General features: G+C 47.2%; 1 protein-coding gene across 1 annotated transcript in view; it reads left to right on the forward strand.

Annotated features, from left to right (window-relative positions):
- LOC137593668 (copine-8-like) overlaps positions 1 to 24,556 on the forward strand; it is a 47,279-nt gene extending 22,723 nt beyond the window's left edge. Inside the window, exons 5-20 of the mRNA XM_068312583.1 lie at positions 126 to 165; positions 1,802 to 1,878; positions 1,952 to 2,015; positions 2,384 to 2,487; positions 3,706 to 3,810; positions 4,421 to 4,462; positions 4,699 to 4,774; positions 5,500 to 5,556; positions 6,497 to 6,558; positions 6,709 to 6,755; positions 8,115 to 8,296; positions 9,202 to 9,329; positions 20,800 to 20,902; positions 22,653 to 22,710; positions 23,334 to 23,407; positions 23,948 to 24,556. Of these exons, the coding sequence (XP_068168684.1) occupies positions 126 to 165; positions 1,802 to 1,878; positions 1,952 to 2,015; positions 2,384 to 2,487; positions 3,706 to 3,810; positions 4,421 to 4,462; positions 4,699 to 4,774; positions 5,500 to 5,556; positions 6,497 to 6,558; positions 6,709 to 6,755; positions 8,115 to 8,296; positions 9,202 to 9,329; positions 20,800 to 20,902; positions 22,653 to 22,710; positions 23,334 to 23,407; positions 23,948 to 24,160 (1,432 nt within the window). The 3' untranslated portion in view covers positions 24,161 to 24,556. The remainder of the gene's footprint in view (positions 1 to 125; positions 166 to 1,801; positions 1,879 to 1,951; positions 2,016 to 2,383; positions 2,488 to 3,705; positions 3,811 to 4,420; positions 4,463 to 4,698; positions 4,775 to 5,499; positions 5,557 to 6,496; positions 6,559 to 6,708; positions 6,756 to 8,114; positions 8,297 to 9,201; positions 9,330 to 20,799; positions 20,903 to 22,652; positions 22,711 to 23,333; positions 23,408 to 23,947) is intronic.
- Positions 24,557 to 24,730: the final 174 nt, after the last annotated feature.

Raw genomic sequence — 24,730 nt, forward strand, 5'->3', positions numbered from 1 at the left:
ACCACGTGATTGTTGCATCCATAGAGCAGCGGCTTGTGAGCGCAGCAGGAAGTCCCGCCTCCGCAAAGCGTCATCCCCTCTCAGCCAATCACACCCCTCGCACTGACGTGTCCCTTCTTCCACAGGTACGACTTGGACTGCAAGAGCGACAACCTGTCCAAACACGTGAGTGTTAGCATTAGCATCCTGCTAGCAGCAGGCTAACTGTAGTGACACGCATTACATCCACCCTCCTGGACTGAAGCATGATGGTCTAAGTGGGCGGAGCTTTTTAAATTCAGAGCAGACCGTGACTGAGGTGATTTTTCAATGAAAGTGAAGAAGAAGTGGATGATCACTGGGTTCAAGTCTTTACCTCTAGATCAGGGGGGGTCAAACTCATCTTCACGGGGGGCCACATCAGCATCATGGTTGTCCTCAAAGGGCCAGATGTAACTAATAAATGTAACTAAAGGTAACTCAATGTAATGTAACTATAAATAAATGTAACTACTCCTTAATGTAACTAATAAATGTAACTACTCCTTAATGTAACTAATAAATGTAACTAAATGTAACTCAGTGTAATGTAACTAAATGTAACTACTCCTTAATGTAACTAATAAATGTAACTAAATGTAACTCAGTGTAATGTAACTAAATGTAACTACTCCTTAATGTAACGAATAAATGTAACTAAATGTAACTCAGTGTAATGTAACTAAATGTAACTACTCCTTAATGTAACTAATAGATGTAACTAAATGTAACTCAGTGTAATGTAACTAATAAATGTAACTACTCCTTAATGTAACTAATAAATGTAACTAAATGTAACTCAGTGTAATGTAACTAAATGTAACTACTCCTTAATGTAACTAATAAATGTAACTAAATGTAACTCAGTGTAATGTAACTAATAAATGTAACTACTCCTTAATGTAACTAATAAATGTAACTAAATGTAACTCAGTGTAATGTAACTAGATGTAACTACTCCTTAATGTAACTAATAAATGTAACTAAATGTAACTCAGTGTAATGTAACTAAATGTAACTACTCCTTAATGTAACTAATAAATGTAACTAAATGTAACTCAGTGTAATGTAACTAAATGTAACTACTCCTTAATGTAACTAATAAATGTAACTAAATGTAACTCAGTGTAATGTAACTAAATGTAACTACTCCTTAATGTAACTAATAAATGTAACTAAATGTAACTCAGTGTAATGTAACTAAATGTAACTACTCCTTAATGTAACTAATAAATGTAACTAAATGTAACTCAGTGTAATGTAACTAAATGTAACTACTCCTTAATGTAACTAATAAATGTAACTAAATGTAACTCAGTGTAATGTAACTAAATGTAACTACTCCTTAATGTAACTAATAAATGTAACTAAATGTAACTCAGTGTAATGTAACTAAATGTAACTACTCCTTAATGTTAAATAACTGAATTTCTGACTGATTCTAGTTCCAAACATTACAGTTAGACAGAAAAAACATGTTTGTTTGTTTCTCTGTTCTAACATAAATCCTTTTCATTTGTCAGGTTATTAAACCCACAGAACTCCATCAATCAAGGATCAAACTATCAATCAATAAAGAAAAATAACATCAGACACAAGTTAGGACATTAACTTTGTTCACTATGTTTAGTCAGAGTTAAAATGGGCTGAACTACTGCATTGTGGGAAATGGAGTTTTGGTCAAAGCACACTTTGAGTTATTTATTTTTAGACACCCCTGCGGACGGTTCTAACAACCTTTTCTGCTCCTCCTCCACTCATGTGTTTTGTCTCACACCTGCAGGACTTCCTGGGTCAGGGGTTCTGCACACTCGGCGAGATCGTGGGCTCCCTGGGGGGCCGCCTGGAAAAGCCTCTGATGTAAGTAGAATGTGTGTTTGACCTGTGTCTGACCTCTGACCTGTGTTTGACCTCTCGACTTCTGTCGTTCCAGCGGGATCCCGGGGAGGAAGTGCGGCACCATCATCGTGAGAGTGGAGGAGCTGAGTAACTGCCGGGTAGGTTGTGTTTGATCAGCTGGGGGGGTCTGGTGGTCTGTTTGGTTCCGTCTGACGTGGCGTCAGAGGAGGTTTAATTGAACACACAGGAAGTGAGAGCCCCACCCGAGGGGGGGTCTGGGGTTCCATTCCCGTAACGACTCCGCTGGACAGTTGAAGCCACACAATCCTGAGACCAAACGGTTTTCATGCGGATTCTCTTTGGTCCCCCTTCAAATCAAGATCAGGATGAATCCGATTGGCACCAAAATCAGATGAAGAGACAGAACTGGGTCAGATGTGTGTCGACTGCCCTGCAGCCGACGCCCGTCGGTCTCGTCTCTGCTCGTGGGTTCACGTCTCATCTCCGTTCTGTCTCCCCCCTCCAGGAGTCGGTGATGCTGCAGTTCTGTGGCAACAAGCTGGACAAGAAGGACTTCTTTGGAAAGTCGGATCCGTTCCTGGTGTTTTACCGCAGCAATGAAGACGGATCGTAAGTGGTGACATCAGCATATGTACAGCGTGTTAACACGCGTGACGTCCTTATGGTTTTCATGCTCCAAATAGCTCCATATAGTCCAAGCTGCCAATGTGAGGTTGTGTAACGCTGACCCGTGTCGCCCAGCCGTTAACGGGACAACGCATCCGACGCAGGGATGAGCAAGGATAATAGGGCCGACTAAGAGGACGGGATGGACGTATGAAGTGAAGACTGTGTGGCGGTCGTCTCTCTCGCCCTGCAGATGCTTCCGTCCGACCGCCCTCAACGCCTCGGTGTTGTCGTGCAGCTGGGAGTTTACTGAAGCAGCCTAAATGTGCCGCCGCTGGGCGTAAGAGCGGCGCCGCGGCTGCAAAGAGGTGCCATGGAGAAAAGAACGGGATGTGACTTACCCCGCCAGAGATCACGCTTCACGAGAAGTGGCTGTGTTGGCACGTGTTCACCACGCTCAAATAAACACACAACCCTGTCGTAATTATCAACTAAACGTCAGATCTGGTCCATTCCACCTTAAAATGCAGCAGGAACCAGCAGCAGCAGGGAAACCGTCCAGCTTTGACTCCGGCTGCTTCTGACCATGTTTCTGCAGGTCGCTCTAAAGGACCAATCACTGACAGCACCAATCACTGACGGCATCAATCACTGACATCATCGATCCCTGAAGCATCAATCCTTGAAGCACCAATCAGAGGCTGGAGCTGCTCACCATGACGGCAGCTTCCACATGGACTCACACGACTCCTCAGTTCTATCTAAATATTTAGCTTTGCCAGATTGCTTGAGCGCCTCGTGTGATTGGTGCTCGTGTGATTGGTGCTCGTGTGATTGGTGCTCGTGTGATTGGTGCTCGTGTGATTGGTGCTCGTGTGATTGGTGCTCGTGTGATTGGTGCTCGTGTGATTGGTGCTCGTGTGATTGGTGCTCGTGTGATTGGTGCTACTTACAGCGTCACTGATTGGCCGGTTGGTGGTCCTGACAGTAGGGCCTCAGGATGGAGCCGGTTTGGAGAGCCACGTTTCTGGTTACATCTGGAGCTCCTCAACCAGCGCTAACGTTAGCATTATGGTTAGCATTAGCCTTAGTGTTAGTTAGCCTGCACGCTACGGGGGCGACTCAGACGATCAAACCCGTTGTACCCGTTAGAGCGATACGATCCGTCACAGAGCGTCAGGACTGAACATGTCTCCTGCTCACCTGTGCGTCGTCTCACAGGTACACCATCTGCCACAAAACTGAGGTGGTGAAGAACACCCTGGATCCGGTCTGGCAGGCGTTTAAGATCCCCGTCAGGGCGCTGTGTAACGGAGACTACGACAGGTAGGCAGGGGCAGCGCCCCCCAGAAGCACCATGTGGTCAGTAGATCAGACCTGAAGCGGATCCTTACAGAGGGGTGTTTAAGACGGGGGGGGGGGCACAGCAGCGTCTTCCTGCTGACAGTCACCTGACGAGATGATTGGGTGGATTTATGAGGTAAAAGTCTGTTCTGTTCTGATAACGACCTTAATAGTGATCCCTCGTGACTCATGGTTAATGCGTTCCAGGACCACCGTGAAAAACAAAATTCTGTGAAATAGCGACAAACTATTATTTATGGTAACTTAAACGTCTGTGAACCCCCCCTCCCCCACACTGATATTAAACCACCTTCTATCTGTATTACCTTTAAGACACCATGATAGACTGTTTAAAGCACTTTAAAGTGTTCCTTTAACACACAGAAGTGTGCTGCGTTCCCTGAGTCTCTGAACGCAGCACACTTCCTGATGCTGTCAGCCAATAGAATGAGCGTACGGTATCACGTGACTACCTTCTGAACATCTGCGTTGAGGTGAGGCTGAGTATCTTGAGGCGTGGACAAATGAGGGATTACTGTACATAGATTATCAATGTGTGACACTAACTGTTGTTTTAATGGGACCCCCCCAGGAGCATTAAGGTGGAGGTGTACGACTGGGACAGAGACGGCGGGTGAGGAAACTCTTTTCTATTTTCAGTCATGTGACCATATTTATATTGAATGCTGGGATGCACCACCTATCTGTACCAGACAATCGTCTGGTTGGAGCCCCAACGGCAGATTAATGATGAGCTATAGGGATCAGGGGTTAGGGTCAGGGGTCAGGGCTTAGGGATCAGGGCTTAGGGTTAGGGGTCAGGGGTTAGGGTTAGGAGTCAGAGCCTGTTTCACTCTGTTTGTTTTTCAGCCACGACTTCATCGGTGAGTTCAGCACCAGCTACAGAGAGATGTCCAGGAGCCAATCACAGTTCCACATCTACGAGGTGAGAGTCACACACACACACACACACACACACACACACACACACACACACACACACACACACACACACACACACACACACACACACACACACACACACACACACACACACACACACTCACTTACACTCATGGAAACACGAGTGTGTGTGTGTGTTTGCATAATAATGTTCACATGAGAATAAAGTGGGAACTGTGGCGTCTGCGTCTGACTGCGCAGCCGAGACAGAAGCCAGCCTCATTACGACCCCTAACCCCTAACCCTAAAGCCTAACCCCTAATAATGACGGGGGGGTCAGGGGTGCACAGCCAGAGCTGCTTGTTGACTGGAATAGGTTGCTGGGCAACCACACCCGACTACATACATCTATTTTAAAAATACAGCTTTTGTCAGATGAACAATCAACAGACAAATCCAACTGGTTTTTATGGGAATCCAGAAACAAAAATGTGAGCGTGATTTACTTCAGAAAGATGGTTTTAAGGTTGTGAATCCAACATCAGAAGTGTGTTCATTAAACTGGTTTACCTCCATCCCCTAGGCCTCAGTCTAAGAAAGCACAAAATAGACACACATAATAGTTCCTCCTCTTCAGTTTGAACCAACAAACTACCACAAGGTGATCCGGATCTCCTCGGATGAGATGATGGAACACCTTCTGTTTGGCTTTTACTCTGATGTTTGAACCTGAAGGCAGTCAGGATCCTACTGTCCTTCACCCCACAGGTGTTCAATCCAAAGAAGAAGGGCAAGAAGAAGAAGAAGTACCACAACTCAGGAACGGTGAGTCAACAGTTTCACCTACAGTAGAACCTACAGTAGAACCTACAGTAGAACCTCCAGTACAATCTACAGTAGGACCTCCAGTAGAACCTACAGTACAACCTACAGTACAACCTACAGTACAACCTTCAGTAGAACCTACAGTAGAACCTACAGTAGAACCTCCAGTAGAACCTCCAGTAGAACCTACAGTAGAACCTACAGTAGAACCTACAGTAGAACCTGGAGGTACAAGTTGAATCTGTTCCATTACTGAGCTCATAACTCAAACTAAAATCATTTTGTCCATTCCAGCCCCCCAACCCAAATTATATTAAAAATATTTTCATCAACCAACAGGCATTCAGAATTTACCTGTGAATAATAAAAAAAATCCCTGTATCTAACACAAAAATATATGTAGAGTGTAGAGAGTAATGTCCCCGTCAGGGGATTAAAAAAGTGGATCTTCTTTTTATCATTAATAGTATTAATTATATATAGATTATGTAAACAATGACAAAGAATGAAAGGAAACACAAAAATCACCAGAACACACGAGTACGTCTTTACTCCGCCAACAAGAACGAGATCCGGTCTCACTGATGTCGTATCCATCCACCAACACGTGGTAAAGAACAAGATCTGGTCTCACTGATGTCGTATCCATCCACCAACACGTGGTAAAGAACGAGATCTGGTCTCACTGATGTCGTATCCATCCACCAACACGTGGTAAAGAACGAGATCCGGTCTCACTGATGTCGTATCCATCCACCAACACGTGGTAAAGAACGAGATCCGGTCTCACTGATGTCGTATCCATCCACCAACACGTGGTAAAGAATGAGATCTGGAGGTGCTGCTGAGCTTTGATGTCTGAACACTGAAGCTGCAGCTTCCTGGGGGGGGCTCTGGTGTCCAGCAGACATTAACCCTTCCTGCTCTGGTGTGTTGTCAGGTCACGCTGCTGTCCTGCCTGGTGGACACGGAGCTGTCCTTCCTGGACTACATCCGTGGGGGGTAGGTCCACCACGTCCACCTGGTAGCTCTGATGTTCGAACTTTAATCTGCTGCTTCATTTCTGCCGCTGACGCTCTGAGATCCTGTGGTTTAATCTGACCAGATTGATAATCTGGTGTTTCTCCTGACATGATCTACTTTCTCTTGCAGGACGCAGATTAATTTCACAGTGGCGATCGATTTCACGGCATCAAATGGTAAGTGTTTGAAAAGCTCTGCTGTCCTCAGTGACGGGCCTGAGGTGTGGAGCCGAGGAGCTCTGGTGTCTTTATTCCACACTTACTCAGGTCCACGTCCTGCTCCAACGACACACTGAAGGTCTGAGATGTTCTGACCAGAGGATGTGATGCTTCGTTTGCACCAGAGTCCGTCTCACTACACAGCCTCATGCTTTGTCAGTGACTGAAAGCTAACAAACAAAACAAGCGCCTCTCTGTCAGGTGTGAGCGATGCTCTCATTTCACTGGAGATGATTTAGTGAGTCAATAAACGCAGAACCGTTCAGGTATAATTACGTGGCGGGGAGATGAGCGTCTGTCTTCGCTGACACCAGAAGAGTTTCCAACGTTCCATTTTGAAATAACAGCGACGTTATTGACAGAATTGCAATATTTATCTTTTTTCTTTGCCTTAAAGCTGGAGTTTTTGTTCAACCGTTGCTCATAATTTAAAAAACCACAGAGTTTAATTACCTTGGTGGTTTTCTTATATCACACAAACTGGCAGTTAGCAGGTATTTTACTGTTAAAGTACCAAAAGGGTGTCGTTTGTGTGTGTTATCCCCCTGAGACACAGAAGGTTCATTATAATGAACATCAGAGCTGCCTTGGAACTTTGCTTTTTAAAAACTGCAGTAATGAAATGCACAGCTTTAATTACAGGAAGTATTTTGGCGTCATTCCCTTCTAATGCAACATTATTATTCTTTATTTTGGATCTGATATTTGCTAGAATTACACAATCTGCCACTACATGATTTATTTTCAGATGATATGTTCTCAGTAAGTTTTCATCACACTTACAGCACTAATGTTTTCGATTGATGACTGTCGGAGACATTTTGGATCATTTCAGCTCAAACATTGGTATCCTCCGGACCGCGGGCCACACACGGCCCTTAAGGCTGGGCCATCTGGCCCACCAAACGTGTTTAAACTCTGTCAGCATTTTATGAATGAAAAGCAGTTGTAAAACAATTTTCACAATAAGCTTTAGTGATGTCTGGCTGCCTGTTAAAGACAGAAGCTTTAATTTAATAGTTTCTACATTAACATTAGAACTAATAAACCCTCCCCAGCTGTCATTCTAGAACTCTATGTGGCCCCCCCAGCTACAACCTCTTTCAGCTGGGGTGTTTATCAGCCTGTGACATGAGGAGCATGTACCTGATGTTAATAATCTCGTGCCCCCCCCCCCCTAGTGAGATGATGACGGCCTCCAGAGGTTCCATGACTAAAACCGCCATCTGCTTTTTAAGCCCCTCCTCCCTTGCACCCCCCCCCCACATTGTAACGTGACGGTGCTGATGTGTGTTCTCTTGGACCCCTCGGGGGCAGGTAACCCCTCCCAGCCCACCTCGCTGCACTACATGAGCCCCTACCAGCTGAACGACTACGCCCTGGCGCTGCGGGCGGTGGGCGAGATCATCCAGGACTACGACAGCGACAAGATGTTTCCTGCGCTGGGATTCGGGGCCAAGCTTCCCCCTGACGGACGGGTGTCGCACGAGTTTGCCCTGGTGAGGAGGTGACCACCCACACCCATCCACACCCACACCCACCCACACTGACGCGTGTCTGAGTGGACACTGCTAGCTGCTGGCTAACGTGTCTGGTCCCCCCAGAGCCGTTCACCGGGTCAGAGTTGGTCCAAACCCTGAAGGAGCTCAGCTCCTCCCTCAGTCGTGTCTGACTGTGTTCTAACGGTGACGTCACCAACACGTGGGCGGCATTAATATTATATTGTTTACTTATTTATAAATGTCCCGTGGAGATCTTAAACCAACCAATCAGAGATCAGTTTGTTTGGGGCTGCAAACGAACCGAAACCCTCTGTCGGCTTCAGACAGGATGATTTAGGAGCTGGTGAAAAGTTCTTCACCTCATTGTGGTCGTCTTGTGTCTGTTGTGAACCTCAGAAGTTCTCCTGCAGCACAGACAGCGTGTGGAATTTGTGATTGGGTTTTTCATCCTAAAGTGTTTGAGCCTCTGGTGCCTCTTCCACCAGGTGATCGTTTCTGATCGCGTTAGAAGCGTTATTGATTCTGTGGCCCCCTGGGGTCCCAGCATTCACATGAAATTGTTAATCTGCTATGTGCATCCAAACATCACTGTTTCAAAATTAAATCCCCCCTTTTACTCATAACCCTAACCCTAACACACACAGACACAGACACACACACACACACACACACAGACACAGACACACACACACACACACACACACACACACACACACACACACACACATTGATGGATTTCTCTCTGCCGTCATCAAAGCTTTATCACACGTCGCATTGGCTCCGCCCATCAGAGGCGGTTGGGCGTCGGCTCGTTCCCATTGGCCGAACTGCAGGCCTGCTACTCCCCTCCGCCCCACCAGGGGCGCTGTGGGCCATCTCCTCTGAATGTACTTCTGTTACAGAACGGGAACCCCCAGAACCCCTACTGCAGCGGCATGGAGGGCGTGATGGAGGCGTACTACCAGAGCCTCAGGTCCGTGCGTCTCTACGGACCCACCCACTTCTCCCCCGTCATCAACCACGTGGCTAGGTGGGTCCTCCAATCACAGCGGGGGGTGGAGACTGTGGGCGGGGCTGAGCCACAATGTTCAGAGGGGATTCCTGCTGTCCTGCTGTCGGGTCAGGGGGGTCGGACCACAGGGTTCACTTGTAGTGAACACACACTGGTAGTGAACACACAGTTGTAGTGAACACACAGTTGTAGTGAACACACAGTTGTAGTGAACACACACTGGTAGTGAACACACACTGGTAGTGAACACACACTGGTAGTGAACACACAGTTGTAGTGAACACACAGTTGTAGTGAACACACACTGGTAGTGAACACACACTGGTAGTGAACACACACTGGTAGTGAACACACAGTTGTAGTGAACACACACTCGTAGTGAACACACACTGGTAGTGAACACACAGTTGTAGTGAACACACACTTGTAGTGAACACACACTGGTAGTGAACACACAGTTGTAGTGAACACACACTTGTAGTGAACACACACTTGTAGTGAACACACACTGGTAGTGAACACACACTGGTAGTGAACACACACTGGTAGTGAACACACACTTGTAGTGAACACACACTGGTAGTGAACACACACTGGTAGTGAACACACACTGGTAGTGAACACACACTGGTAGTGAACACACACTGGTAGTGAACACACAGTTGTAGTGAACACACACTGGTAGTGAACACACACTGGTAGTGAACACACAGTTGTAGTGAACACACACTGGTAGTGAACACACACTTGTAGTGAACACACACTGATAGTGAACACACACTTGTCGTGAACACACACTGGTAGTCAATCAATCAATCAAGTTTTATTGATATATCTCTTAATCATGACAGCAGACGTTTCAAAGCGCTTTAACAGACAGAAACCCAACTGAACCCTCCAGAGCATCAGAGACAGTGGAGGGAAAAACTCCCTCATTGAGGAAGAAACTCCGGACAGGACCCAGACTCTTTTGGGGGCCATCCGCTCGACCGGTTGGGGGGAAAAGATATCAAAGGAAGAGAAGAACAGGGTCAGAGAGAGAGAGACAGAGAGAGAGACAGAGAGAGAGACAGAGAGAGAGACAGAGAGAGAGAGAGACAGAGAGAGAGTGAGACAGGTCAGAGAGAGACAGTATCAATATGGTTCAGGTTGATAAAGTCAAGGCACAATTACAGCTGATTGGATGACTGTATGGAGGAAGGAGGGAGAAAAGGAAGCAGGACCCCAGCTGATGGATAGTTGAGGGGGGGTACTGGTGGGCTTGGAGGAGAAGGTCCACAGAGGAAGGTCCACGGCGGCTGGGCGGATGAGGGATGGAACAGTAAGATGACACCAAGGAAGACAGGCAGCAGGACCCCAGTCGATGGTTAGGGTGGGGGGTGATACTGGTGGATGGGAGGTGCAGGTCCACAGCAGATGGTCCACAGCGGATGGGTGGATGAGGGGTGGAACAGTATGGTGGCGCGGAGGAAAAAGGAAGCCGGACCCCAGCCGATAATTAGGTTAGGGGTGGTCCTGGTGGGATGGGAAGAGCAGGTCCATAGCAGATGGGCGGATGAGGGGTGAACCTGAGAAAAACCTGTGAGGACATAGAGCACAGAGACTCCAGGGAAGAAGTTTAGTTAGTACGGTGTGATTGGAGACTTGAAGAGTGAGATCAGAGAGGAGGAGGAGTAACAGAGATGGTTGGAGAGAAGGGGGAGGAGAGAGGAACTCAGTGAGTCTGGATGTTGAGTCTCCAGCAGTGTAGGTCTATATGAATATAAACGTAGTAACCTGAGTTACCATTAATTGTAAAATTTATGAAAAAGAAAAGTTTTAAGTCTCGTCTTAAATAGTGAGAGGGTGTCTGCCCCCCGAACTGAGGGAGGGAGGTGGTTCCACAATAGAGGGGCTTGATAGCTAAAGGCTCTAGCCCCCGTCCTACTTTTATAAATTCTAGGAACCACCAGTAGGCCAGTATGCTGAGAGCATAATGCTCTAGATGGATTATAAGGAACTAAAGTTCCTTCAGGAAGGTCGGTGCCACCAAGGGCTTTGGAAGTGAGGAGGAGTATTTTAACATCTATCCTAGCTTCACAGGAAGCCAGTGCAGAGAAGCAACACAGGAGAAACATGGTCCCTGGTACTGGTCCTGGTCAGAACCTGGTCACGGGTACTGGTCCTGGTCAGAACCTGGTCTCTGGTACTGGTCCTGGTCAGACCCTGGTCTCTGGTACTGGTCCTGGTCAGAACCTGGTCACGGGTACTGGTCCTGGTCAGAACCTGGTCTCTGGTACTGGTCCAGGTCAGAACCTGGTCTCTGGTACTGGTCCTGGTCAGAACCTGGTCTCTGGCACTGGTCCAGGTCAGAACCTGGTCTCTGGTACTGGTCCTGGTCAGAACCTGGTCTCTGGTACTGGTTCAGGTCAGAACCTGGTCTCTGGTACTGGTCCTGGTCAGAACCTGGTCTCTGGCACTGGTCCTGGTCAGAACCTGGTCTCTGGCACTGGTCCTGGTCAGAACATGGGCGGCAGCATTCTGAATTAGTTGAAGACTCTTCAGCGACTTTTTGGGGCAGCCTGAAAAAAGTGCGTTACAGTAATCTAGTCTGGAAGTGATGAAAGCGTGGATTAATTTCTCTGCATCACTCCGTTTTAAAATATGTCTGATTTTAACAATGTTTCGGAGATGGAAAAAGGCCGTTCTAGAAACCTGCTTAATGTGTGTGTTAAACCAGAGATCCTGATCAAAGATGACACCTAGGTTCCTCGCAGTGGTTTTGGCCTCAAACGTGATGCCATCCAAGGTTATTACATCACTTGGCACTACATCCCTAACAGTTTTTGGGCCGAGCACAACAACCTCAGTTTTCCAAATCCAATCCAATCCAAACTTTATTTGTTGAGCACTTTACCACAACCGCAGTTGACCAAAGTGCTGTACAGGCGAATGAATAAAAAGAACAAACATTATAGATAAAAGACAAAATGGCTCAAATATTATAAGTAAAGTTAATCAACTAGAAACATAAAACATAAAATATGGATAAAAACAAAAGCAAATAATCAGAGCAATAAAGTAAGATAAAAAAGATAAGACAAAATAAAATCAGGTGTCTATCTAGATGTTAAAAGCCAAGGAGAAGAGGTAGGTCTTCACGCGAGATTTAAAAACAGACAGAGAAGAGGCCTGTCTGATCTGCTGAGGCAGATCATTCCACAATTTGGGTGCCACAACAGCAAAGGCACGGTCCCCTCTGAGCTGCTGTTTGGTTTTAGGCACATCCAAGAGCAGCTGATCAGCTGACCTGATAGAGCGAGCAGGTACATTGGGGTGTAGAAGCTCAGAGAGGTAAGGTGGGGCAAGGGCATTCAGGGATTTAAAAGTAAATAAAATAATTTTAAAATGGATTCTAAAATGTATGGGCAGCCAGTGGAGTGAGGCTAAAATGGGGGTAATGTGCTCATGTTTACGGGTGCTGGTCAACAGACGTGCAGCAGCATTTTGGACCATCTGGAGACGGGAGATGGAAGAAGCACTAACCCCCACATAAAGAGAATTACAATAGTCCAGCCTAGTGGTGACAAAGGCGTGGATGACTGTTTCGAAATGTTGCCTCGAAAGAATAGGTTTTATTCTGGCCAGCTGCCTCAAATGATAAAAGCTGGACTTCACTACTGCCCTGATCTGGCTGTCAAGCTTGAAGTTTCAAGTTTCAAGTTTATTTATTTTTATATAGCCCAGATTCACAAACAATGTCTCAAAGGTCTTTACAATCTGCACATGGACGATATCCCTCTGACCTTTGTGCACTGCAAGCAGTGTGACCCTCGCATCGGATAAGGAACAACTCCCCCCAAAAACCCTTTTAACAGGGGAAAAAATGGATGGGAGAAACCTCAGGAAGACTGCAGAGGAGGGACCCCTCTTCCAGGAGTGGACAGACGAAGCAATAGATACCGCATGTACAGATTAACAACACAATAATAATAACAGTAACAATAACAGTAACAATAAATGTATAACAAAGGCATGCCGATCCATCCAGTAGAGCGAGTCACCACCAGCCGATGAAGCACACAGAGGTCACCGATCAGAGGATCCACCACTCTGAGGACAGACCAGACAGTGCCTAAGTCATTCAGCTCAAAAAAGTTAAAGTCAAGGTTACTCTGGCAAAACCCCAAAACCACAGCAGAACCAAATGAGGCAGAACCAGCACTCCCCTAGTGGATGGTGAAACAGGACCACTGTACAGCTTGTGCTATCGCCAGCCATGGAAGCAGACAGAGGTAGCCGATTGCCGATGATCCACCACACAAAGGCCTGTGAGAGAGAACAGCAGAAGAAGGAAGAGAAACAGAGATAGCAGAGATAGCAGGGGCGAGAGTGGTGCTAGAGGGACCAGAATAGCAGAGAATTAATGGGAGGCAGGGGCCTAACTAAGAAATCCTATGACTCGTCAGCAGGACTAGGCTAAACCTAAACATTGAGACCGCCATCCCCGATATTACTTATATGTTAGGTCGAACAGATATGTTTTGAGTCTAGATTTAAAGACATTTACAGATTCAGACTGTCTAATATTTATAGGGAGGTTATTCCACAAGAAAGGGGCACGATAGGAGAAGGCCCTCTGGCCAGCTGACTTCTTTTTAAATCTAGGAACACACAAGAGACCAGTATTCTGAGAGCGGAGAGCCCTAGTCGGCGTATGAGACCTGAGTCCATTTTTACCCCAAGATTAGTGATGGCTGGCCTGACATGCTGGGCCAAAGAACCCAGATCTGGAAGGGGTGTTCCAGCGGTGCCACCAAAAAACATCACTTCAGTTTTCTTTTCATTAAAACTCAAAAAGTTCAGGGCCATCCAGGCCTTAATGTCATCAAGACATTTAACTAATGCAGCGATAGAGTATGCATTGTTCTTTTTGAGTGGAACATAAATTTGGCTGTCATCCACATAACAGTGGTAGTGAATCCCATGATTCCTAAGTATTGAGCCGAGCGGGAGCAGATAGAGAGAAGAGAAGAGGGCCCAGAACTGAGCCCTGTGGGACCCCACACAGGAGAGGAGCAGAGGAGGACACCGAGTCGCCAAGGCTGACACAGAACGTTCTATCTGCCAAGTACGACCTGATGCACTCCAGTGCTATACCCCTGATGCCCCCCCACTGCTCCAAGCGGGAGATCAGGATTTCATGGTCCACTGTATCAAATGCAGCAGTTAAGTCTAAAAGCACTAAAATAACACAGTCACCAGAGTCAGTAGCTAAAAAGATATCATTAAAAACTCTTAAAAGAGCTGATTCTGTGCTGTGCAGGGTTTTAAAACCGGATTGGAAAACCTCAAGAATATTGTAGTCTTTCAGAAAGTCTGTTAATTGACTGTAGACTATCTTCTCAAGGATTTTTGAGAGAAAAGGTAGTTTGGAGATCGGCCTGAAATTGGTAAGATCTGTAGGATCTAGCCCAGGTTTTTTGATCACAGGTTGCACTATTGCGTGTTTAAAATACACAGGGACGACACCTGAGGAGAGACTGCTATTAATAATTGTGAGAAGGGAAGTTCCAACAGTGGGGAAAACCTCTTTAAGCAGTCGAGGAGGGACAGCATCATTTGGAGAACCTGAGGGCCTCAACTGACCAACAATCTCCTGTAAAAAGGACAGTGTCACAGCTCAAACTGCTCAAAAACAGCAGAGCAGGTGACAGAGATTGATCGTAAGATAAGGTCGTAAGCAGGAGGTCAGATGAGAGCCCTTATAGAAGAGACCTTGTCAATAAAGAAGTGAAGAAAATTTTCACAGACAACAGGAGAAGTCTCTATACCAGCAGTCTGCTTGGCATTAAGAGCTGAATCAATTGTTTTAAACAAAACACGAGGTTTGTGACAGTTAGAGAGGATAATATTAGATAAGTGTTCTGTTTTCGCTTTTTTCACAGTTTTTTGATAATGACGCCAGCAGTCCCTCAACATTTGAAGAGACACCTGCAGTTTGTCCTTTTTCCATTTGCGCTCAGCTTTACGGCACTCACGTCTGGCAGCACGAGTCGAGTCATTTAACCAGGGCTCAGATTTAGTTTTAGGCTGCCTGGTTTTTAATGGGGCCACAGTGTCTAAAACAGTCTGGCAGGTGGAGTGAAACCATGAGCTGAGCTCCTCTGAACTGCCCACAGACCCAGGAATGATGGAGTTGTGATTAAAAGCGGCCGAAAACTGAACAGCAGTGGAAGGGTTTATGACACGACAGCGCCGAGAAGCAGCGGCAGATTTAACTGTATTAGCGACAAGAGTAACCTCAAATAGCACAGGCATATGATCAGAAAACACTGCATCACAAATCTCTAGGTTAAAAACAGGCAAACCATACGATAAAACAAGATCGAGTGTGTGTCCATGTTGTTGTGTGGGTCCAGACACAGACTGCACAAGACTAAAAGAGTCAATGAGGTTCAAAAAGTCAGTTGCCATTGGCTTTTCAGGACAACACACGTGAACATTAAAATCACCAACAATAAGGACACGGTCATATTTAGGCATAATCTCAGCCAGGAAGTCAGAAAATTCGTTTGAAAAGTCCTTATTGTATTTAGGAGGCCGATAGACCATGGCACACAGCACAGTGTGAGAGCGACCCAGCTCAAATAGGCTCAGTTCAAAGCTGGTGAACGAGGATAACAGGGATAACTGCTTACATTTATATTGACTTTTGTAAACAGTCGCGATTCCACCTCCCCGGCCAGTAGTCCGCGGGGAGTTAACGTAGCAACAGTCGTCGGGTAAGAGTTCAGTGAAAGCGCTGGACTCACCAACACTCAGCCACGTCTCAGTCACACAGAGAAAATCCAAACCTCGGGATGTGAAGAAATCCTTCAGGATGAAGGTCTTGTTCGCTAGCGATCTAGCATTCACCAGGCCAATCCTGGCAGGAATTGGCGGATCCGCAGCATCAGCTGTCAGGGAAGCCCGCCGCAGGAGCCGCAGGTTGCTGCGGTTCACCCCGCGCCAGCAGGGACGAGGAAAGCAGGGGCCACGGGGCTGGAACACCTCATCCGGGCCGACGACAGGTAGTAGCCAGGAGTCCACAGGGCCCAGAATTTTTTTATCAGAATTGAGATGCAAAAAGTTATTGGTCATCCAATCTTTAGTCCCTTTGATACACGCCTGTAATTTGCACAACTGGCTGACTTCATCAGGTTTAATCGAGGGATATAATTGCGTATCATCGGCATAACAATGGAAGTTGATGGAGTGTTTCCTTATCAAATTACCCAGAGGAAGCATGTACAAGATAAACAGTATTGGACCAAGAACCAGGCCTTGAGGAACTCCATAACTAACTGTAGTTGACTGAGAGGAGTCGTTATTAACGTGAACAAACTGGGAACGGTCAGTTAAATAGGACTTAAACCACATCAGTGCTGATCCCTTAATACCAATTGTTTGGTCCAGACGTGCCAGAAGAATATTGTGGTCAATTGTGTCAAACGCCGCACTGAGGTCCAAGAGAACCAGTATAGAAACAAGTCCTCTGTCTGAAGCGGTTAGAAGGTCGTTACTAACCTTGACAAGTGCTGTTTCCGTACTATGATGTTCCCTGAAACCTGACTGGAAATTCTCAAAAAAACTGTTGGATTTAAGGAAATCACAAAACTGATTAGCGACTATTTTCTCCAAGATCTTAGATAAAAACGGGAGATTTGAGATGGGTCGATAATTATTTAGAACAGTAGGGTCCAGGTTAGGTTTTTTGAGAAGTGGCTTAATTACAGCTACTTTAAAGGACCGTGGTTCATATTCAGTTGATAAAGACATGTTAATTATATAAAGGAAGTAGTGAACACACAGTTGTAGTGAACACACACTGGTAGTGAACACGCACTGGTACTGAACACACAGTTGTAGTGAACACACACTGGTAGTAAACACACACTGGTAGTGAACACACAGTTGTAGTGAACACACACTGGTAGTGAACACACACTGGTAGTGAACACACAGTTGTAGTGAACACGCACTGGTAGTGAACACGCACTGGTAGTTACCACACAGTTGTAGTGAACACACACTGGTAGTGAACACACACTGGTAGTAAACACACAGTTGTAGTGAACACACACTGGTAGTAAACACACACTGGTAGTAAACACACAGTTGTAGTGAACACACACTGGTAGTGAACACACACTGGTAGTGAACACACAGTTGTAGTGAGCACACACTGGTAGTGAACACAAACTGGTAGTGAACACGCACTGGTAGTGAACACACAGTTGTAGTGAACACACACTGGTAGTGAACACGCACTGGTAGTGAACACACAGTTGTAGTGAACACACACTGGTAGTGAACACACACAGGTAGTGAACACACACTGGTAGTGAACACACACTGGTAGTGAACACACAGTTGTAGTGAACACACACTGGTAGTGAACACACACTGGTATTGAACACACACTGGTAGTGAACACACACTGGTAGTGAACACACAGTTGTAGTGAACACACACTGGTAGTGAACACACACTGGTAGTGAACACACAGTTGTAGTGAACACACACTGGTAGTGAACACACAGTTGTAGTGAACACACACTGGTAGTGAACACACACTGGTAGTGAACACACTGGTAGTGAACACACACTGGTAGTGAACACACACTTGTAGTGAACACACAGTTGTAGTGAACACACACTGGTAGTGAACACACACAGGTAGTGAACACACACTGGTAGTGAACACACACTGGTAGTGAACACACAGTTGTAGTGAACACATACTGGTAGTGAACACACACTGGTAGTGAACACACAGTTGTAGTGAACACACACTGGTAGTGAACACACACTGGTAGTGGACACACACTGGTAGTGAACACACACTGGTAGTGAACACACACTGGGAGTGAACACACAGTTGTAGTGAACACATACTGGTAGTGAACACACACTGGTAGTGAACACACAGTTGTAGTGAACACACACTGGTAGTGAACACACACTGGTAGTGGACGCACACTGGTAGTGAACACACACTTGTCGTGAACACACACTTGTCGTGAACACACACTGGTAGTGAACACACAGTTTTAGTGAACACACACTGGTAGTGAACACACAGTTGTAGTGAACACACACTGGTAGTGAACACGTACTGGTAGTGAACACACAGTTGTAGTGAACACACACTTGTCGTGAACACACACTGGTAGTGAACACACAGTTGTAGTGAACACACACTGGTAGTGAACACGCACTGGTAGTGAACACACAGTTGTAGTGAACACACACTGGTAGTGAACACACAGTTGTAGTGAACACACACTGGTAGTGAACACACACTGGTAGTGAACACACACTTGTCGTGAACACACACTTGTCGTGAACACACACTGGTAGTGAACACACACTGGTAGTGAACACACACTGGTAGTGAACACACACTTGTCGTGAACACACACTTGTCGTGAACACACACTGGTAGTGAACACACACTGGTAGTGAACATACAGTTGTAGTGAACACACAGTTGTAGTGAACACACAGTTGTAGTGAACACACACTGGTAGTGAACACACACTGGTAGTGAACACACACTGGTAGTGAACACACACTTGTAGTGAACACACACTGGTAGTGAACACACACTGGTAGTGAACACACAGTTGTAGTGAACACACAGTTGTAGTGAACACACACTGGTAGTGAACACACACTGGTAGTGAACGCACAGTTGTAGTGAACACACACTGGTAGTGAACACACATTTGTAGTGAACACACACTTGTAGTGAACACACACTTGTAGTGAACACACACTTGTAGTGAACACACACTGGTAGTAAACACACACTTGTAGTGAACACACACTGGTAGTGAACACACACTGGTAGTGAACACACACTGGTAGTGAACACACACTTGTAGTGAACACACACTGGTAGTGAACACACACTGGTAGTGAACACACACTGGTAGTGAACACACACTGGTAGTGAACACACACTGGTAGTGAACACACACTGGTAGTGAACACACACTTGTAGTGAACACACACTGGTAGTGAACACACACTGGTAGTGAACACACAGTTGTAGTGAACACACAGTTGTAGTGAACACACACTGGTAGTGAACGCACAGTTGTAGTGAACACACACTGGTAGTGAACACACAGTTGTAGTGAACACACAGTTGTAGTGAACACACACTTGTAGTGAACACACACTGGTAGTGAACACACACTTGTAGTGAACACACACTGGTAGTGAACACACACTGGTAGTGAACACACACTGGTAGTGAACACACACTGGTAGTGAACACACACTTGTAGTGAACACACACTGGTAGTGAACACACACTGGTAGTGAACACACAGTTGTAGTGAACACACAGTTGTAGTGAACACACACTTGTAGTGAACACACACTTGTAGTGAACACACAGTTGTAGTGAACACACACTGGTAGTGAACACACACTGGTAGTGAACACACACTGGTAGTGAACACACACTTGTAGTGAACACACACTGGTAGTGAACACACACTGGTAGTGAACACACAGTTGTAGTGAACACACAGTTGTAGTGAACACACACTGGTAGTGAACGCACAGTTGTAGTGAACACACACTGGTAGTGAACACACAGTTGTAGTGAACACACAGTTGTAGTGAACACACACTTGTAGTGAACACACACTGGTAGTGAACACACACTTGTAGTGAACACACACTGGTAGTGAACACACACTGGTAGTGAACACACACTGGTAGTGAACACACAGTTGTAGTGAACACACACTTGTAGTGAACACACACTGGTAGTGAACACACACTTGTAGTGAACACACACTGGTAGTGAACACACACTGGTAGTGAACACACACTGGTAGTGAACACACACTGGTAGTGAACACACACTTGTAGTGAACACACACTGGTAGTGAACACACACTGGTAGTGAACACACACTTGTAGTGAACACACACTGGTAGTGAACACACACTGGTAGTGAACACACACTGGTAGTGAACACACACTTGTAGGGACACACCATTCATCAGCAGCTCTTCCCCGGTGGGGGGAAATGACAGACGCTAATCAGAGGAGGGGGTGCCTCCTCCAGCGGCACCGGCGAGGGATCAGGATCCTCTGGACCGATGGAACAAACACATCTTCCACCTTTCATCATCGGCTTTAAAGCCTCTCTCCACCCCCCCACCCCACCACACCCCCCACACCATCCACCCACTCAGACTTAGAATAGCTGCATTGTTCGCCGCTCACCGCTGTGGAGCATCTGAAGAGCAAGGATTTAAAAAAATGTCATGTGAGATTCCTCAGTGTGTGTGTGTGTTTGTGTGTGTGTGTGTGTGTGTGTGGGTGTGTGGGCATGTGCATGTGTGTGGTGCGTGTGGTTTAGCACACAACATGCGACATCACTTAATTGTGGTTGAAGCAACACACTCACACACCTGAGTGAACACCTGTGCCCCCCCAGGTACGCGTCGGCCGTGACGGACGGGTCCCAGTACTTCATCCTGCTCATCATCTCTGACGGCGTCATCACAGACATGGCCCAGACCAAGGAGTCCATCGTCAATGTAACTAAACACTCCTGTGTTCACCTCCACCTGACGGCTGCACCTCATCAACACCCCCCGCCCCCCCGTAATATTATTCTCTAGTCGCTTTGACAGTAATTATTTACCCCCCCTGGAGGACGCGTCCTCCTTGCCTCTCAGGCGGTTTGTGTGTCTGCTCACGCCGAAACCTTCATCATCATCATCACTGGACCCGTCCTGATGTTTAACCAACAGTATTGTGTAGGGGGGGGGGGGCAGCAGGATCTTAGATGGTGAGAAGATGCCTGAGGAATGGAGGAGAAGTGTGTTGGTGCCCATTTTTAAGAACAAGGGAGATGTGCAGAGTTGTGGCAACTACAGAGGAATAAAGCTGATGAGCCATACAATGAAGTTATGGGAGAGAGTAGTGGAAGCTAGACTAAGGGCAGAAGTGAACATCTGTTAGCAGCAGTATGGTTTCATGCCAAAAAAGAGTACTACAGATGCAGTATTTGCTTTGAGGATGTTGATAGAGAAGTACAGAGAAGGCCAGAGGGAGCTGCATTGTGTTTTTGTAGATCTGGAGAAAGCTGATGACAGGGTGTCCAGAGAGGAACTGTGGTATTGTATGAGGAAGTCTGGAGTGGCAGAGAAGTATGTTAGAGCGGTGCAGGACATGTATGAGGACTGTAAGACAGTGGTGAGGTGTGTGTAGGTGTGACAGAGGAGTTCAAGGTGGAGGTGGGACTGCATCAGGGATCAGCTCTGAGCCCCTTCTTGTTGCTATGGTGATGGACAGGCTGACAGACGAGGTCAGACAGGAATCTCCATGGACTATGATGTTTAAAGATGACATTGTGATCTGCAGTGAGAGCAGGGAACAGGTGGAGGAGAAGCTAGAGAGGTGGAGGTTTGTCCTGGAAAGGAGAGGAATGAAGGTTAGCCGCAGTAAGACAGAGTACATGTGTGTGAATGAGAGGGACCCAAGTGGAAGAGTGAGGTTACAGGGAGAAGAGATCAAGAAGGTGGAGGATTTGAAGTACTTAGGCTCAACAGTCCAGAGCAATGGAGAGTGTGGAAAAGAGGTGAAGAAGCGTGTCCAGGCAGGATGGAACGGGTGGAGGAAAGTGTCAGGTGTGATGTGTGATAGAAGAGTTTCAGCTAAAATGAAAGGAAAGGTGTACAAAACTGTGGTGAGACCAGCGATGTTGTTTGGTCTAGAGACAGTGTCACTGAGGAAAAGACAGGAGACAGAGCTGGAGGTAGCAGAGATGAAGATGCTGAGGTTCTCTCTGGGAGTGACCAGGATGGATAGGATCAGGAATGAGTACATCAGAGGGACAGCACATGTTAGAGGTTCTGGAGATAAAGTCAGAGAGGCCAGACTGAGATGGTTTGGACATGTCCAGAGGAGAGATAGTGAATATATTGGTAGAAGGATGCTGAGTTCTGAACTGCCAGGCAGGAGGCCTAGAGGAAGACCAAAGAGGAGGTTTATGGATGTAGTGAAAGAGGACATGAAGGTAGTTGGTGTGAGAGAAGAGGATGAGAAGACAGGGTTAGATGGAGGACACTGATTGGCTGTGGAGACCCCTGAAGGGAGAAGCCTGAAGGAGAAGAAGAAGAAGATTGTGTAGGGGGGCGCAGTGGTTCAACTTGGGGGGCAGCGGTTCTAGTGTTAGCCCACGTCTGCGCTAACAATGGTGTCCAGCTTCCTTTTAGACAGTTTAGGGTTAGGGAGGCGTCTCTGTTGCTCCGCTGCTGATCCCCCCTTCTGCCCCCCCCACAGGCCGCCTCTCTGCCCATGTCAATCATCATCGTTGGGGTCGGACCGGCTGAGTTTGACGGTAAGCAGGGAGGGAATGTGTGTATGCATGCCTTCATGTTTGTGTCTGTTTGCATTGTGTGTGTGTGTGTGTGTGTGTGTGTGTGTGTGTGTGTGTGTGTGTGTGTGTGTGTGTGTGTGTGTGTGTGTGTGTGTGTGTGTGTGTGTGTGTGTGTGTGTGTGTGTGTGTGTGTGTGTGTGTGTGTGTCCCTCGACGTCAGCCCTCCTATCTCGCCCCCCCCCCACATATTTCAGCCCTTCCTTCTGTCGCTTTTCTTTTCTTCCTCCTCCATTCTTCTATCCCCCCACCCGCCCCACCTCATCCCACACAGAAGCCGAGGTGAAGCGTTCTGATTGGTTGGACCGAGGGGGCGTCTTTATTGTCATGATTCTATAACTGCTGTTTAGGGTTTAGTAGAAACAATCAGCGAACAGCTGATCCCTCGACGGGTCGACGCCCGTCCCGCTGGTGGGGGCGTGAGCACAGCTGCCCCCCCACACAATGATGAGCAGCGTGCAGCCCAATGACGTCACACGCAGCGAAAACACGGGCCTTGAGCCAGACGTCCACCAGCGCTGGCATGTAGCGTGTGCTAAGACATGGAGTCGCCTGGCAGAGCATGACGGATGTGCTTCCCTCCCCAGAAATGATCGAGCTGGATGGAGACGAGGAGAGGATCTCGTCCCAGGGACGGTACGCCGAGAGGGACATCGTTCAGGTACGGCCGACTGACCGTCACATTAACACTAACCCCTAAACCTAATACTACCCTAATCCCAACCCCAACCGTAACCCCAAACCCAACGTTAACCCCAACCTAACCTCAACCCCAACCATAACCCTAACCCTAACCCCAACCCCAACCCTAACCCCTAACCCTAACCCCAACCCCAACCCTAACCCCTAACCTCAACCCCAACCCTAACCCTAATACTACCCTAACCCCTAACCTCAACCCCAAACATACCCTAATACTATGCTAACCCTAACCCCAACCCCAACCCTAACCCCAACTCCAACCCCAACCCCAACCCCAACTCCAACCCCAACCCCAACCCCAACTCCAACCCTAACCCCTACCCCAACCCCAACCCCTATCCTCAACCCCAACCCTAACCCTAATACTACCCTAACCCCTAACCTCAACCCCAAACCCAACCCTAACGGGTTACGGGTTGTTTTTCAGGTCTTCTTTCCTGTCATTTTCTCTGCTCTCACCTTTTCTGCCCCCCCCATCCCCTCCTGCCCCCCCCTGCAGTTTGTCCCCTTCAGGGACTACATGGACCGGAGGGGAAACCACATCCTCAGCATGGCTCGTCTGGCTAAGGAGGTTCTCGCCGAGATTCCGGACCAGTTCCTGTCCTACATGAGAACCCGCGGGATCAAACCGGGGCCACTGCCACCCCCTTACACCCCTTGCCCCCCCCCGGCCATCCATCCCCTCATGACCAGACGGGTGAGCCGGATCTAGACCTGGGTCCTGAGGTCACTCCTCTTCTTCTTCCTGCTCTTCACTGGAAGCTTCCAGCAAACCTCCCACGATGCTTCTGGCTTTAAAGGGAGGGGCTCTGCCCCCGATGGACTGAGGGGAGGTCGCGGCGGGGGGGTCTGAGTTCACCTGGAGGACCTGGCATTCTGGGGCGGCTCCTTTCTTTCTGATCACTCTTCTTCTGTTTGCTGTTTACACGAATTTCACACGTCGAGTGTCGATGTGTTTACAGACGGAACGTTCCATCAGTGAAACCTGTAGATCTTCACCAGAGCTGACGGAACGTTCCATCAGTGAAACCTGCAGATCTTCACCAGAGCTGACGGAACGTTCCATCAGTGAAACCTGCAGATCTTCACCAGAGCTGACGGAACGTTCCATCAGTGAAACCTGCAGATCTTCACCAGAGCTGACGGAACGTTCCATCAGTGAAACCTGCAGATCTTCACCAGAGCTGACGGAACGTTCCATCAGTGAAACCTGCAGATCTTCACCAGAGCTGACGGAACGTTCCATCAGTGAAACCTGCAGATCTTCACCAGAGCTGACGGA

This window comes from Antennarius striatus, chromosome 4 (genome assembly GCF_040054535.1).
Source record: "Antennarius striatus isolate MH-2024 chromosome 4, ASM4005453v1, whole genome shotgun sequence".
NCBI lineage: Eukaryota > Metazoa > Chordata > Actinopteri > Lophiiformes > Antennariidae > Antennarius > Antennarius striatus.